The sequence below is a fragment of the Hyla sarda genome, chromosome 2, assembly GCF_029499605.1.
Source record: "Hyla sarda isolate aHylSar1 chromosome 2, aHylSar1.hap1, whole genome shotgun sequence".
Classification (NCBI taxonomy): domain Eukaryota; kingdom Metazoa; phylum Chordata; class Amphibia; order Anura; family Hylidae; genus Hyla; species Hyla sarda.
The window spans coordinates 9,937,093-9,955,064 of record NC_079190.1 but is presented as its reverse complement, the minus strand read 5'-3'; the positions used below and the strand labels follow the sequence as shown (position 1 = coordinate 9,955,064).

The following is a 17,972-nucleotide window of genomic DNA, read 5'->3' as shown; positions in this document are numbered from 1 at the left end:
AAGTTTGCAGATTGGGCTGCTGGAGGCTATCTACCCAATGTTTTGGCTGCTGGGACCCCTTCGGTTCATAACACTTCTCCCCAGAACTCCATAAGTAGTGTGATACTATATAACCATTTTACCTCTGCATATTGTACTCTGCCTCTACACATGTCTTACTTTTAGTTTCAGGGGAACCCTATGGCCAGTAGAGTACCCTGTACACGAGGACAGAAAAATGTTAGACAGATATATATATATTGGACATTTGTGGACTGGGACTACAAGTAATGTTGCAGTCCTAACTTAAGTGTTTACATATGAACTGACTATGTGTGGTATATAACCTTATACACTATATTGTGAGCTAATCTTTGTACCTTGCAGGAATTTGTCCTTATATTGAGGTAGTGGCTATACTTTTCCTGACTGGCTAAGGATACCTCCCATATAAAATTGCCATGAACAGACACTGTACACCTTGACATTTTGTACGAACACATTTTATACATTTTCTTACAATACACAATAACCATTATATTACACCAAAATAAGTATTTACTTGTGCAAAGATAATGAGCAAAAAATATATTACTCTAATGGTATATACATATTTTCATTGTACCGCTCCACAGTCCTGTTACACTTTGGGAGTTCTTAGTAAGGAATCACGGCTAAGAGCCGGGCACATACACTTATTCAAATGGTTACAAATAAACTTATTGACAAGTTCGTCAGGCACTTCTTCTTAAACGTTGCATAACCTGTGGAGAACAAAAGTACTTCACAAGGAAAGTTAGTGATATACAGTAGAATTATCACTGGTAGGCTTCTTTAACTTGGAAACTTTCCATCCCAGCCTCGCCGGTCAGACTGCTTCCGAGGCTCGGACATGTAACGGGTCCACGGGACTGTGCCCCCTCCAATGGACTCACTCAGGTGTTCCAGTTCACCCGGAACAACGTGGACTCTGTAATGGTGGGGCTGATGGGGACCACCATTGCAGTGGCTTGCGCCACTGGGGGAACATCAGTTGATGCTTGTTGGGCTGGCCAAACCTCCTCTGCGGGAGTAGGCCGAGGCACTTCAGTTGGTGCCCGCTGGTTAGGCCAAACATCCTCAACCACAGGAGTAGGCCTGGGCACAGTCACAGACAACTTTGGTAGGTACTTCGGTGCTGTAACAGGCACCTCGGGCATGTAAACCTCCTCCTCCTGGATGGTACCTCTGACTTTAGGCGGCAGCAACCCATAGGGATCTGCAGTGCCGAAGGTTGCCTATGCCCGCCCTAGGGGCAGATGACATTAACCCCTTGTATTCGTGACGCCAGGGCGTGGTTTAGCCTAAAACCACCCGAAGGTATAACGCTGGATCCTGGACTAGGCACTGGGGTAATAAAGATGCTAAGTTTCGGACTACGGTAGCTTTACTGAGGGTAGACAGATAGTACAGTTATACAGTATACAGTTCAGCCAGGGCCCAAGTAGGTGACCAGTGATGCAGAGACCTTAAGGGCTTGCTGGGACTTGTAGTAGTACTGGACAATTGAATACAGACCACGCTGAACTGACATAACAGGGACTGACTTGACTCATAAAGCTGTGACTTTATCTTACTTGACTTGATGGTGGCTGCAGGACTTGACTTTGAGGTCTCCAACACTCTGGACACACACACTAGACAAGACTGCACTGGACCTCAGCAGAAGAGCGAAGAGCCAAGAGAGAGAAGCTCCACCCAGGGCTAATAAGGGGGAGACAAGCAGGGAGCCCATAGGTCACTCTTGGGATCACCTGGTCACTGATACCTCCTGGGTAACAATCACATGACATAACTCTTAAAGATACAACACATTTTATAATACAATACACTGCAGAACATATGTACAGGGGGGAAACAGGTGTAATGGGCCCTTGGGACACTGAAGGAGGCTGCCTGACAGGGCAGCAAGGGTACGGGGTAACATCTCCCATACTGGGCTACCACAATTGGTTCCAGGACCTGGACTATGATGACCACTCGTTCCTATCCTGTATGAGTTGCCAATGTGGACATCATCCAGACATAAAGGACATTGACTCCCACAGTTCTCGTCCTCAGCTCCTCTATTTCGTCTTTACAGGAGCCAAACAAGCTTTCCTTATCTCCTCAGATGTTCACCTGTCCTCTCCAGATCCTCTAGTCTCCAGGGTTCAGGCCACAAGATCCATAATCATAAATGGTTCCAGGACCACGATGATCATTCATTCCTATCCTGTATAAGGTGCCAATCCGGCATCGGTCATGACATCATCCAGACATTGAAGGATATCGGCTCGCACTTCGCTCATCTTCAGCTCCTCAGGAGCCAAGAAGGTCTCCAGATCTCCTCAGATGTTCACCTGTCCTCTCCAGATCCCCTAGTCTCCAGGGTTCAGGCCACAAGGTCTGTTGAACTCTTGACCATACTCGTGGATCCATTTGTTGGCCACTGCAGAAACACAATGTAGAAATGTTAGAAAATCTGGTGAATTCCAAGGTTCTCTGGAGATATCGGAGACACCACAGAAGACGCCATCATCGGTTGGTGAGCCGAGAGCAACACTCCAACTGTTGGAGTCCAGCCGATGGGTGTTGTAAGCTTTGGGCCAGAGATTGCCAGTGATAGGACTCTCCCACCAGGGCTGAAATGGTTCCTCTTTCATTAAAGGGGTACTCCGGTGGAAAACTATATATATATATATATTTTTTAAATCAACTGGTGCCAGAAAGTTAAACAGATTTGTAAATTACTTCTATTTAAAAATCTTAATCCTTCCAGTACTTATCAGTTGCTGTATGCTCAAGAGGAAGTTGTGTTGTTCTTTTCTGTCTGACCACAGTGCTCTCTGCTGACACCTCTGTTCGTGTCAGGAACTGTCCTCTTAACAGAGGTGTCAGCAGAGAGCACTGTGGTCAGACAATGAAGAAATTCAAAAAGAAAAGAACTTCCTCTACAGCAGCTGATAAATACTGGAAGGATTAAGATTTTTATATAAAATAAATGTACAAATCTGTTAAACTTTCTGGCACCAGTTGATTTAAAAAAAAAATGTTTCCCACTGGAGTACCCATTTAAGGAAGTATTGGAGGTTCCATGCTCAGGAGACCCCATGGTGGTATCTTCTGAAGTGAATCTGAGATACAGGATAACCTCTTAATATTCTATTTCCACCCATTATGTAAATACAACATTAAACAATTAGCCCATAAAATGTCAGGACATGAAATCTGAAACTATTGATTGTAAGAAGGTGACACATTCCGGTCTTGTTTGATCTGGGGTGGTCTCGTTTGATCTGGGGTGGTCTCGTTGGATCTGGGATGGTCTCGTTGGATCTGGGGATGGTCTCGTTGGATCTGGGGTGGTCTCGTTGGATCTGGGGTGGTCTCGTTGGATCTGGGATGGTCTTGTTGGATCTGGGGTGGTCTCGTTGGATCTGGGGTGGTCTCGTTTGATCTGGGGTGGTCTCGTTGGATCTGGGGTGGTCTTGTTGGATCTGGGGTGGTCTTGTTTGGTCTGGGGTGGTCTCGTGTGATCTGGGGTGGTCTACTAGACAGGCAACAATGTCTACATACTGATACCAAGGCAGATCATTCAGGCCAGCTTGATTCCTCTTTTCCGAATTACTTACCCCATTTACTTCCGACCAACACAGGACAACCAGCGTGCAGGGAGTCTTCATCACCTTCACCATTCCTATGGAGATTCCACCAGAAAACTGCTGCGTTCTGCACAAGAGGGGAGGACGTTACAATATACTGTCACATGTCACACATGTATGATATTACTGGCCTATATCTCAGATTGCTGCAAAACTGGTCATGTAGTTATGTCTCAGGCAGATCTGTAAGGATTACAGGTGTGGTCTGATTATACATGGGGTCTTGCCACAAGAGGGCGTAAATGTGCTTCCCCTGCTGCCTTATATAAAAGGCTCTCACAGGCTACTGTTGGGTAGTGTAATTCTTGGTGAGGTTGACTGCTAGACCAGTGTTTCTGAAGTGCGGTCCTCAAGCACCCCCAACAGGTCATGTTTTCTGGATTTCGTTAGTATTTCACAGGTGATATAACTATGGTGATGCCGGATTCACTGACCACAATTATATCACCTGTGAAAGACCAAGGAAATTCAGAAATCATGACCTGTTGGGGGGACTTAAGGACCGCGCTTGAGAAACCCTGTGCCAGACAAGCCTCTACGAACTGCCCCCATATAAGGCCATTTTGACCAAGTTGTTAGGCGGTGTTGGGAGCAGCGGTTACATGAGCGTGCATATGGTGAACAGGGCCCAGACAGATCACTAGTAGAGAGGATTATTTGATCTGCCAACAAGCACAGTTTCCTGGTCCACCACCCAGACACAGGAGGGCCCATCATTACACCCCCCCCACCACCTTGTTTCTTCATTACACCCCCCACCCTGTTTCTTCATTACACCCCCCCCACCCTGTTTCTTCATTACACCCCCCCACCCTGTTTCTTCATTACACCTCCCACCCTGTTTCTTCATTACACCCCCCACCCTGTTTCTTCATTACACCCCCCACCCTGTTTCTTCATTACACCCCCTCTCTGTCTTTTCATTACACCCCCCCTTTCTTCATTACAACCCCCTGTCTTTTCACTTCACTCCATCTTTTCATTACATTCCCCTGTCGCTTCATTACACCCCTCCGTCTCATTATTGTATCTGCTTATCTTACACCCACGTCTCTTCATTACCCACCCCAGTCTCTTCATAACCCACCCCAGTCTCTTCATAACCCACCCCAGTCTCTTCATAACCCACCCCAGTCTCTTCATTACCCACCCCAGTCTCTTCATTACCCACCCCCATCTCTTCATTACCCTCCACGTCCCTTCATAACCCACCCCAGTCTCTTCATTACCCTCCCCAGTCTCTTCATTACCCACCCCAGTCTCTTCATTACCCTCCACATCTTTTCATTACCCACCCCCATCTCTTCATTACCCTCCACATCTCTTCATTACCCACCCCCATCTCTTCATTACCCACCCACGTCTCTTCATTACCCACCCCCATCTCTTCATTACCCACCCCCATCTCTTCATTACCCACCCCCATCTCTTCATTACCCTCCACGTCTCTTCATTACCCACCCGTCTCTTCATTACCCTCCACATCTCTTCATTACCCACCCACTTCTCTTCATTACCCACCCCCCATCTCTTCATTACCCTCCCCATCTCTTCATTACCCACTCCCATCTCTTCATAACCCACTCCCAGCTCTTCATTACCCACCCCCATCTCTTCATTACCCTCCATGTCTCTTCATTACCCACCCCAGTCTCTTCATTACCCACCCCCATCTCTTCATTACCCACCCCCATCTCTTCATTACCCTCCACGTCTCTTCATTACCCACCCCCGTCTCTTCATTACCCACCCCAGTCTCTTAATTGCCCTCCCCAGTCTCGTCATTACCCACCCTTGTCTCTTCATTATCCACCCCCATCTCTTCATTACCCACCCACCTCTCTTCATTACCCACCCTCCTCTCTTCATTACCCACCCTCCTCTCTTCATTACCCACCCTCGTCTCTTCATTACCCACCCTCGTCTTAGTTTTGCAACATCTGGAGGTCCGCAGGTTGAAGACCACTGATATACAGTACAGTATATGGTCTCCACCAGAGATGCCCGCTATCCGCGTACCTTTATTACTGGCGTACTGAAGTTGGCGTGTATAAATGCCGTAGATCCTCCCAAGTCTACAGAGCTGAGCTGAAATAAGAAATAAGAGTCATCGGTCCCTCAGTAATAACCACCAGGATCCCATCTTATATCCTTAAAGGGGTACTCCGGTGGAAAACTTTTTTTTTTTTAAATCAACTGGTGCCAGAAATTTAAACAGATTTGTAAATGACTTCTATTAAAAAATCTTAATTCTTTCAGTACTTATTAGCTGCTGAATACTACAGAGGAAATTATTTTCTTTTTGGAACACAGAGCTCTCTGCTGACATCACGAGCACAGCGCTCTCTGCTGACATCACGACCACAGTGCTCTCTGCTGACATCCCTGTCCATTTTAGGAACTGTCCAGAGCAGCATATGTTTTCTATGGAGATTTTCTCCTACTCTGGACAGTTCCTAAAATGGACAGAGGTGTCAGCAGAGAGCACTGTGCTCGTGATGTCAGCGGAGAGCTCTGTGTTCCAAAAAAAAAACATTTCCTCTGTAGTATTCAGCAGCTAATAAGTACTGGAAGGATTAAGATTTTTTAATAGAAGTAATTTACAAATCTGTTTAACTTTCTGGCACCAATTGATAAAAAAAATAAAATAAAAAAAAAATAAGGTTTCCACTGGAGTACCCCTTTAAGACATACTGACACCCCTCGAATACCATCTCAGTGTCTACTTCCACTCATTTATATAACATGGCTGGGTCGTACCACTGAGAATAGCGGAGGGGTGATGAGAAGTGTGTTCTAAAGCTGCCTCTGCTGGCAGGGCAGGAGGTCACCATAGAGGGCGCCCTAAGGTGGGGGCATAGAGGGCGCCCTAAGGTGGGGGCAATGATCTAACCAAACAGGACTTACATAAATCATGAGGGTGGCTATCCTGTTCCCGGTGTTGGTGCGGTACAGGGGGCTCTTCCTGGACTGAGGGGAAATAAGATAGGAAAGAGATAAGATGTTAGAAGACATACTGTAAAACCTTCACAACACCCCCCCCATCCTCCACCCCCCAAAAAAAGGTGAAACAACAAAAATGTTATCATTTTGTGGCTACAGCTTCTGTGCAGGCCTATAAATCACCATGGTAACAGACTACAAACTAGCCCTGCGTAGTCTGATCCTTTTATTTTTCTTCTCCTTCCTGCTGACCTACCCAGGATCTGACTACACACATTGTAGTCTGTTACCATAGAGACGCATAGGTCTGCCTGAAAGCTGGGGACAGAAAATGTTGGCAAATTGTGTAAAATTAAACTTCACAGGGGAACTAATGGCATAAAATGTTCCCTATTATCGGTAATATCAGTGGCTTCCAAACTGTGGCCCTCCAGATGTTTTAAAAATGCAACTCCCAGCGTGCCCGGACATGCTGGGAGTTGTAGTTTTGGAACATTTGAAGAAGCCGCAGTTTGGAGACCACTGGTCGTCAATACAATCTGATCTTGGGAGAATTACAGGCCCAAAGCCTGAGGCTGCACTACTGACAGTCTGTCAGGTATTATGTTGTCATGGAGACCACCAGCTACATCAATCTCAGGCAGGATGTAGACACTGATGGGGATGGTTTCCATGACAACCATCAGCCTAATAGGGGCAGAAGTGAAGTGAAGCGGAGTGTGGCCCTTCTCGGCCCTCTATGGCGTACCGTAGCATGGTCAAAGTGTGGCTCGTAGTGCCCCCCGATGCCGTAGTTGACCACCTGGAGATACTCGGCATATGGAGCTCTGGCATGTAGCCCGGTGACTGCTGCGATGCGGACGTCCAGATTTCGGATGATGGGGTGGAGCGTGTCCTTTAGCCAGGCGCTGCAATGTAAGATGGAGAGAGATGGTGCCATGATGGGGCAGCTGAGAATGGGCAATATGATGGTCGTCGGGCACCTGGCATGGGTTTGGCAGCAGTAAGACTGGCATGGCTTGTGCCCTGTAATTGTCACCGCTATGGGGGGACCGGGTCCGCTACTGCTATAGGGACGGCATAACTGGCAGTGATACCTGGATACTATGATTGGCGCTCCTATGGGGACACTGTGATTAGCATGGTTATGGGGACACTGTGATTAGCGTGGTTATGGGGACACTGTGATTAGCGTGGTTATGGGGACACTGTGATTAGCATGGTTATGGGGACACTGTGATTAGCATGGTTATGGGGACACTGTGATTAGCATGGTTATGGGGACACTGTGATTAGCGTGGTTATGGGGACACTGTGATTAGCTTGGTTATGGGGACACTGTGATTAGCGTGATTATGGGGACACTGTGATTAGCGTGGTTATGGGGACACTGTGATTAGCTTGGTTATGGGGACACTGTGATTAGCGTGGTTATGGGGACACTGTGATTAGCATGGTTATGGGGACACTGTGATTAGCGTGATTATGGGGACACTGTGATTAGCATGGTTATGGGGACACTGTTATTAGCGTGGTTATGGGGACACTGTGATTAGCTTGGTTATGGGGACACTGTTATTAGCGTGGTTATGGGGACACTGTGATTAGCATGGTTATGGGGACACTGTGATTAGCATGATTATGGGGACACTGTGATTAGCATGGTTATGGGGACACTGATTAGCATGGTTATGGGGACACTGTGATTAGCTTGGTTATGGGGACACTGTGATTAGCTTGGTTATGGGGACACTGTGATTAGCTTGGTTATGGGGACACTGTGATTAGCATGGTTATGGGGACACTGTGATTAGCGTGGTTATGGGGACACTGTGATTAGCTTGGTTATGGGGACACTGTGATAAGCGTGGTTATGGGGACACTGTGATTAGTGTGGTTATGGGGACACTGGGATTAGCTTGGTTATGGGGACACTGTGATTAGCGTGGTTATGGGGACACTGTGATTAGCGTGGTTATGGGGACACTGTGATTAGCGTGATTATGGGGACACTGTGATTAGTGTGGTTATGGGGACACTGTGATTAGCTTGGTTATGGGGACACTGTGATTAGCTTGGTTATGGGGACACTGTGATTAGCATGGTTATGGGGACACTGTTATTAGCGTGGTTATGGGGACACTGTGATTAGCATGGTTATGGGGACACTGTGATTAGCATGATTATGGGGACACTGTGATTAGCATGGTTATGGGGACACTGTGATTAGCATGGTTATGGGGACACTGATTAGCATGGTTATGGGAACACTGTGATTAGTGTGGTTATGGGGACACTGTGATTAGCTTGGTTATGGGGACACTGTGATTAGCTTGGTTATGGGGACACTGTGATTAGCTTGGTTATGGGGACACTGTGATTAGCGTGGTTATGGGGACACTGTGATTAGCGTGGTTATGGGGACACTGATTAGTGTGGTTATGGGGACACTGTGATTAGCGTGGTTATGGGGACACTGTGATTAGCGTGGTTATGGGGACACTGTGATTAGCGTGGTTATGGGGACACTGTGATTAGCGTGGTTATGGGGACACTGTGATTAGCATGGTTATGGGGACACTGTTATTAGCATGGTTATGGGGACACTGTGATTAGCATGGTTATGGGGACACTGTGATTAGCCTGGTTATGGGGACACTGTGATTAGCATGGTTATGGGGACACTGTGATTAGCATGGTTATGGGGACACTGTGATTAGTGTGGTTATGGGGACACTGTGATTAGCATGGTTATGGGGACACTGTGATTAGCCTGGTTATGGGGACACTGTGATTAGTGTGGTTATGGGGACACTGTGATTAGCATGGTTATGGGGACACTGTGATTAGTGTGGTTATGGGGACACTGTGATTAGCTTGGTTATGGGGACACTGTGATTAGAACTACAGGAGCGATCTTTCTGAAATGGAATTGTTAGGGGTACTGTCACAAGCACTGCTATGAAGATTTATATTTTTTAGTATTGTTATGGAGGTATTGTTTCTGTGCATCTTCCTGGCATTGTTGGGTTCACACCACGTTTTTGCAATACAGTTTTTGATGAAAAAAAAAACGGATTCCTCAAAACCGGACTAAACTGTATCAAAACGTGTGTACAAATTTTAATCCATATACCGTTGAAAACCGTATACTGTTTGAAAAATGATGTCCGGTTGCATCCGTTTTTTTATTTTTCATTCCATTATGAATAAAGATTCACTTGTTTGATTGAAATTCCAAGAAAAAAACTGTACAAAGTCAAAAACCGTCTGGTGAAAACTGTATGGAACCGTACGCACATACAGTTCTGTACGGTTCCCATTGACTCCCATGTTAAAAAAAAACGTATACGTTTCAATACAGTTTTTCACCCAGACCAAAAACCGTGGTAGACTACAGTTTTGGGAACTGACAAAACCGTACAGGATGCAAAACAGACACAACCTGATGCATCTTTTGGCATACGTTTTTCAATGGAGAGTCAGTGCGTACGGTTTACAATACAGTTCCGTACAGTTTTCACATTGAAAATGTATACGGGATATGTATTGCAAAAACGTGGTGTGAACCCGGCCTAACTTCTTAAGGCATCTGTGACTGGTATTGCTATAGGTGCACTATACCTGTGGAATTGTTATAGGGGTACAGTGACTAGCACTGTATGGGGATTTATATGGAATTGTGATGAGGGTACTGTTACTACCACTGACTGTTATAGGGAACATAGTTATAAGGAACTATTTCTGGTATTGTTATGGGGGCACTATTTCTGGTATCGATATGGGGTATTGTTTCTTGAACTGTAATGGGACACTTGCTAGCATTGCTCTAGGAACCTTTTTCTGACATTGTTATGGAGGCACTCTCCCTCTCTCTCTCTGGCCATGATACTTTTTCTAGCCCTGTTGTAGGGTAATTTTTTCTGGTATTGTTATGGAGGTATTGTTTCTGTGCATCTTTAAGGGGCACCATTCCTGGCATTGTAATTACTTAAGGCTGCACTGTAACTGGAATTGTTACGGAGGTACTGTTATGGGGATTTATATGGAATTGTTATGGGGGTACTATGACTAGCACTGATCTGGGAATTTATATGGAATTGTTATGGGGGTACTATGACTAGCACTGTTATAGGAATGTATATGGAATTGTTATGGGGGTACTGTCACTAGCCCTGATCTGGGAATTTATATGTAATTGTTATGGAGATGCTGTCACTAGCACGGTTATGGGGATTTGTATGGAATTGTTATAGGGGTACTGTCACTAGCATGGTTATGGGGATTTGTATGGAAATGTTATGGGGTGCTGTCCCTAGCACTGTTATGGGGATTTGCATGGAATTGTTATGGGGGTACTGTCACTAGCATGGTTATGGGGATTTGTATGGAATTGTTACGGGGATACTGTCCCTAGCACTGTTATGGGGATTTGTATGGAATTGTTATAGGGGTACTGTCACTAGCATGGTTATGGGGATTTATATGGAATTGTTATGGGGGTACTGTCACAAGCACTGTTATGGGGATTTGTATGGAATTGTTATGGGGGTGCTGTCCCTAGCACTGTTATGGTGATTTGTATGGAATTGTTATGGGGTGCTGTCCCTAGCACTGTTATGGGGATTTGTATGGAATTGTTATGGGGGTACTGTCACTAGCATGGTTATGGGGATTTATATGAAATTGTTATGGGGGGTACTGTCACTAGCACTGTTATGGGGATTTGTATGGAATTGTTATGGGGGGTGCTGTCCCTAGCACTGTTATGGGGATTTGTATGGAATTGTTATGGGGGTACTGTCACTAGCATGGTTATGGGGATTTATATGGAATTGTTATGGGGGTACTGTCACTAGCATTGTTATGGGGATTTATATGGAATTGTTGTGGGGGTACTGTCACTAGCACTGTTATGGAGATTTGTATGGAATTGTTATGGGGTACTGTCACTAGCACTGTTGTGGGGATTTATGTGGAATTGTTATGGGGGTACTGTCACTAGCATTGTTATGGGGATTTATATGGAATTGTTATGGGGGTACTGTCACTAGCACTGTTATGGAGATTTGTATGGAATTGTTATGGGGTACTGTCACTAGCACTGTTGTGGGGATTTATGTGGAATTGTTATGGGGATACTGTCACTAGCATTGTTATGGGGACTTATATGGAATTGTTATGGGGGTACTGTCACTAGCATGGTTATGGGGATTTATATGGAATTGTTATGGGGGTACTGTCACTAGCATGGTTATGGGGATTTATATGGAATTGTTATGGGGGTACTGTCACTAGCACTGCTATGATGGTTTTGTTATAAAGCATTTATTAGCATAGGGAACTATTTATGGCATTGATATGGGGTTTTGTTTCTTGCATTGTTATGGGGGCACTGTTTCTGGCATTGTTATGGGGTATAGCTTTGTGTACTGTACTATTATGGAACACTAATTCTGGCATTGTTATAGGAATTTTTTTTTCTGACATTGTTATGGAGACACTCTCTCTCTCTGGCAATGCTATGGGGTATTTTTTTCTAGCAATGTTATAGGGTTATTTGTTTCTAGTATTGTTATGGAGGTATTGTTTCTGTGCATCTTAAAGGGGCACAGATCCTTGCATTGTAACTTTTTAAGGCAGCACCATGACTGGTTTTGCTATAGGTGCACTATACCTGTGAAATTCTTATGGGGGTACTGTCACTACCACTGTTATGGGGATTTATATGGAATTGTTATGGGGGGGGGGGGTACTATCACTACCACCGATATGGGGATTTTGTTATAAAGGATTGTTTACAGCATAGGGAACTATTTCTGGCATTGTTATGGGGGCGGTTTCTGGCATCGCTATGGGGTATTGTTTCTTTTACTGTTACGGGACATTCCTTCTGGCATTGGTATAGGAATTTTTTTCTGACATTGTTATGGGGGCACTCTCTGGCACTGATATATATTTTTTAAAGCAATGTTAAAGGGTTATTCGTTCATGGTATTGTTGTGGGGGTATTATTTCTGTGCATCTTTAAGGGGCACATTTCCTGGCATTGTAACTTCTTAAGCCAGCATTATGACTGGCTTTGTTTTACATTGTTAAGGGGGGTTATTGGTTCTGCCCTTGTTATGGGAGCGCAGTTACTGACACTGTTATGGGGCCACTGTAACTGGCATTATTATAGGGCAATGTAACATGCACTGTTATGGGGGTACTTGTCCTGCCTTTGCTATAGATGGATGCAGTTGATGGCACTGTTATGGGGGTACTTGTCCTGCCTTTGCTATAGATGGATGCAGTTGATGGCACTGTTATGGGGGTACTTGTCCTGTCTTTGCTATAGATGGATGCAGTTGATGGCACTGTTATGGGGGTACTTGTCCTGCCTTTGCTATAGATGGACGCAGTTGATGGCACTGTTATGGGGGTACTTGTCCTTCCTTTGCTATAGATGGACGCAGTTGATGGCACTGTTATGGGGGTACTTGTCCTGCCTTTGCTATAGATGGATGCAGTTGATGGCACTGTTATGGGGGTACTTGTCCTGCCTTTGCTATAGATGGACGCCATTGATGGCACTGTTATGGGGGTACTTGGCCTGCCTTTGCTATAGATGGACGCAGTTGATGGCACTGTTATGGGGGTACTTGTCCTGCCTTTGCTATAGATGGACGCAGTTGATGGCACTGTTATGGGGGTACTTGTCCTTCCTTTGCTATAGATGGACGCAGTTGATGGCACTGTTATGGGGGTACTTGTCCTGCCTTTGCTATAGATGGACGCCATTGATGGCACTGTTATGGGGGTACTTGGCCTACCTTTGCTATAGATGGACGCAGTTGATGGCACTGTTATGGGGGTACTTGTCCTGCCTTTGCTATAGATGGATGCAGTTGATGGCACTGTTATGGGGGTACTTGTCCTGCCTTTGCTATAAATGGACGCAGTTGATGGCACTGTTATGGGGGTACTTGTCCTGCCTTTGCTATGGATAGATGCAGTTGATGGCACTATTATGGGGTACTTGTCCTGCCTTTGCTATGGATAGATGCAGTTGATGGCACTGTTATGGGGTACTTGTCCTGCCTTTGCTATGGATAGATGCAGTTGATGGCATTGTTATGGGGGTACTTGTCCTGCCTTTGCTATGGATAGATGCAGTTGATGGCATTATTATGGGGTACTTGTCCTGCCTTTGCTATGGATAGATGCAGTTGATGGCATTATTATGGGGTACTTGTCCTGCCTTTGCTATGGATAGATGCAGTTGATGGCATTGTTATGGGGTACTTTTCCTGCCTTTGCTATAGATGTGCGCAGTTGATGGCACTGTTATGGGGGTACTTGTCCTGCCTTTGCTATAGATGTGCGCAGTTGATGGCACTGTTATGGGGGTACTTGGCCTGCCTTTGCTATGGATAGATGCAGTTGATGGCACTATTATGGGGCCATTGGCATGAGTGCATTGTGTCAGTTTGACTTGTCCCTGTTATTGGTGCACTGTGGGTGGGCACTGTTTATGCCATTGTTATGGGACTGGCACTCTGATGGAGGATCTGTGATATCACTTATGGCTGAGATGGGACTGATGTTGTTAGGGGGGCACTGTTGGAGGCTTTGTTACAGTATATAGGCTCTATGTTAACTTTGTGACATTATTATGGGGGAGGGCACTGTTTTCTTATATTGGCTCTGATTGCCATTCTTATGGGGTTAACTGTGGCTATGGTGATTTCTCAATGTCATGCCCACTTCCTCTACAACTCTTCCTGGCAGCTCTATACACAGAGGGGGATCATTACCTTTTGCTGATCCTGTACTCCGCCTGAACCTGCTGGATTCCAGAGGCCACCACCGAGCGCCGCAGCTGGAGGAGACCATGGAGATATTATCAGGACCACACATGCAGCTTTGTTACTGTGTTTTAGGCACTGGGTGCGCCGTTTGGCACAATTTAAAGGGGTACTCTACTGGAAAACATTTTTTTTAAATCAACTGGTGCCAGAAAGTTAAACAGATTTGTAAATTACTTCTATTAAGAAATCTTAATAGAATATGATCCACAGGAAGTTATTTTCTTTTTGAATTTCCTTTCTGTCTGACCACAGTGCTCTCTGCGGACACCTCTGTCCATATCAGGAACTGTCCAGAGCGGGAGAGGTTTTCTATGGGGATTTGCTTCTACTCTGGACAGTTCCTAAAATGGACAGAGGTGTCAGCGGAGAGCACTGTGGTCAGATAGAAAGGAAATTCAAAAAGAAAAGTACTTCCTGTTGAGCATACAGCAGCTGATAAGTACTGGAAGGATTAAAGGGGTACTCCGATGAAAAACTGTTTTTTTTTTTAAATCAACTGGTGCCAGAAAGTTAAACAGATTTGTAAATTACTTCTATTAAAAAAAATCTTAATCCTTCCTGTACTTATTAGCTGCTGAATACTACAGTGGAAATTCTTTTCTTTTTGGAACACAGAGCTTTCTGCTGACATCTCTGTCCATTTTAGGAACTGTCCAGAGTAAAAGAAAATCCCCATAGAAAACCTATGCTGTTCTGGACAGTTCTTAAAATGGACAGAGATGTCAGCAGAGAGCACTGTGCTCGTGATGTCAGCAGAGAGCTCTGTGTTTCAAACAGAAAATAATTTCCTCTCTAGTATTCAGCAGCTAATAAGTACAGGAAGTATTAAGATTTTTTTTTATTTAAGTAATTTACAAATCTGTTTAACTTTCTGGCACCAGTTGATTTAAAAAAAAAAAAAAAAAAAGTTTTTCACCGGAGTACCCCTTTAAGATTTTTAAATAGAAGTAATTTACAAGTCTGTTTAACTTTTTGGCACCAGTTGATTTAGAGAAAAAATGTTTTCCAGTGGAGTACCCCTTTAAAGGGGAACTCCACTGGCCAGCGTTGGGAACAGTGCTCGGGGGTCGGCCATGCCCCCTTGTGACGTCACACCCCGCCCTCTCAATGCAAGTCTATGGGAGGGGGCGTGGCGGCAGCCACACCCCCTCCCATAGACTTCCATTGAGGGGCGGGGCGTGATGAGGGGGCAGGGCCAACCCCCGCAGTGCGAGCACAGCGTTCAGAACTAAATGTTCCCAACACTGGCCAGTGGAGTGCCCCTTTAAAAGGAAAAAAATGGAAAAAATAGTGCCACCCCTGTCCTCAGGTTGTGTGTGGCATTGCAGCTTGGCTCCATTCACTTCAATGGAACTGAGCTGAATTAAAACCTTATAAGGACAAATAATGCAAAGAATTGGCCTAGTTGGCGAACATTGTACGACCGGAAGGGGATGTCCATATGGTCAACTCACCCATGGAGCAGCAAGTTCCTTGATCTTCTCCGCCTCATAGTCGCTGACAAAGTCATGGTATAGGACAACATAGGGAGTCAGGTTCACCACCTCCTTCTTCAGGGGACGGAGGATGAGGTAGGGGCTTCTGTTTGTGTCATAAGAGCAGAGGATTCTGGGATCCTCATAATGAAATGGCTGAAGAGGAGGAGACACAGAGGACAATAAGATGGAGGAACCTCTGATACCAGATCATACAAATCACCGGCAGGGACGTGCACACACACACTCAAAAGGGGGCTGGAGCCCCTCCCCTTTTAAAGGGGTACTCCAGTGGAAAACATTTTTTTTTTAAATCAACTGGTGCCAGAAAGTTCAACAAATTTGTAAATTACTTCGATTAAAAAAATCTTAATCCTTCCAGTACTTATCACTTTATTAAATGCTCCACAGGAAGTTCTTTTCTTTTTGAATCTCCTTTCTGTCTGACCACAGTGCTCTCTGCTGACACCTCTGCCCGTTTAAGGAACTGTCCAGAGTAGGAGAAAACCCCCATAGAAAACCTCTCCTGCTCTGGACAGTTCCTGACATGGACTGAGGTGTCAGCAGAGAGCACTGTGGTCAGACAGAAAGGAAATTCAAGAAGAAAAGAACTTCCTGTGGAGCATATAATAGCTGATAAGTGCTGGAAGAATTAAGATTTTTTAATCGAAGTCATTTACAAATCTGTTTAACTTTCTGGCACCAGTTGGTTTCCATGGAGACCACCTGATGGATCCCCGGACTGGTAATGACCAATCTGAAGTTGAGTGGGACCAATGGGATCCCAAAGGGCAAGATGCCTGGCCTCCAGTTATACACCAAACTTTCAATCCCCATTTGTAGGACATTACGAAACCCAGCCACCAACTCCCTTTCAGGGGTACCCCGCCCCTAGACATCTTATCCCCTATCCTTTGGATAGGGGATAAGATGTCTAGGGGCGGAGTACCCCTTTAAACATACCCTTCCCCCTTATCCAACCGTACCCCTTCAGTTCCTTGGTTGGACTTGATGGACGTGTATGTCTTTTTTCATCCATACTAACTATGTAACTATATACCCAATTTGGGGACATATTTGGAGACCCTTCTGAGGTCAAGAAAACCAGGACATTGGGACATTATTATAATCTACATCATGTACAAGTGATGTCATCAGTTACAGCCCGCGGGTTCTCCAGCTCCATAAGTCTCTAGCTATGTCTGTACCTGGGTCCCCATAGTTTGGCAGAGCCCCTCATACAGGTCCCGTGTCCTCAGGTGGGTGACGTTCGGTCTCACTAGGCTTGGTTCTTCCACGACCTCTCTAGCCGGAGTCTCATCTAAGATTTTTTCGTATTTGACCACATTTTCAGCCAGTCTCATGTTATACGGATCTACAGGAGAGAGAGAAAAAAAGAGACAGATTTAATCCTGCTCATCCTGAGCCTCCTAGTTCATGAATAGAATGACAGAACTGTAGTTGGGTAGACATTTTATGACAATGCTTCACGTGCAATCCAAGATTGGTGGAGAGCTAAGCTGCAATACCACACACAACCAAGTGGATGGATGTGGCGCTGTTTCTGGCACAAAGTAGCCATATTATCAGGGCCGTTTGAAGGAATTTGGGGGCCCCAAGCTAAATAGACATAGAGGCCCCCCACCCTGCCCACCTTATGCACGCAAAAGTAGGCAGGTAGTACCCCCAGATAAATCCCCTCCCCCAGTAGGCAAGTATTACCCCCAGATTAACCCCCTCTCCCAGTAGGCAGGTAGTACCCCCAGATTAACCCCCTCCACCCCAGTAGGAAGGTAGTACCCCCAGATTAACCCCCTCCCCCCAGACCCAGTAGGCAGGTAGTACCCTTAGATTAGACCCCCCGGGGGCCGTAGCTGTACGGCACGGGGGGCGGGGACAAAACTACAGGTGACCAGGGGTGGGGACAAAACTACAGGTGACCAGGGGCAGGGACAAAACTACAGGTGACCAGGGGCAGGGACAAAACTACGGGTGACCAGGGGCTGGGACAAAACTACGGATGACCAGGGGCTGGGACA

The 17,972-nt window shown here is 45.6% G+C and overlaps 1 protein-coding gene across 3 annotated transcripts in view; it reads right to left on the bottom strand.

Moving 5' to 3' along the window:
• Positions 1-596: 596 nt before the first annotated feature.
• The window catches only part of P4HA3 (prolyl 4-hydroxylase subunit alpha 3), a 65,694-nt gene continuing 48,318 nt past the window's right edge, over positions 597-17,972 (bottom strand). For 2 of the 3 annotated variants that reach the window (XM_056560287.1, XM_056560288.1), the window contains exons 6-13: positions 17,142-17,308; positions 15,913-16,089; positions 14,405-14,469; positions 7,354-7,513; positions 6,570-6,632; positions 5,682-5,750; positions 3,633-3,729; positions 597-2,449 (exon numbers count right to left, since the gene is read on the bottom strand). In XM_056560287.1, coding sequence (XP_056416262.1) covers positions 2,379-2,449; positions 3,633-3,729; positions 5,682-5,750; positions 6,570-6,632; positions 7,354-7,513; positions 14,405-14,469; positions 15,913-16,089; positions 17,142-17,308 — 869 coding nt within the window. In that variant the 3' untranslated portion in view covers positions 597-2,378. The remainder of the gene's footprint in view (positions 2,450-3,632; positions 3,730-5,681; positions 5,751-6,569; positions 6,633-7,353; positions 7,514-14,404; positions 14,470-15,912; positions 16,090-17,141; positions 17,309-17,972) is intronic. The other variant, XR_008889178.1, reaches the window with a different exon arrangement.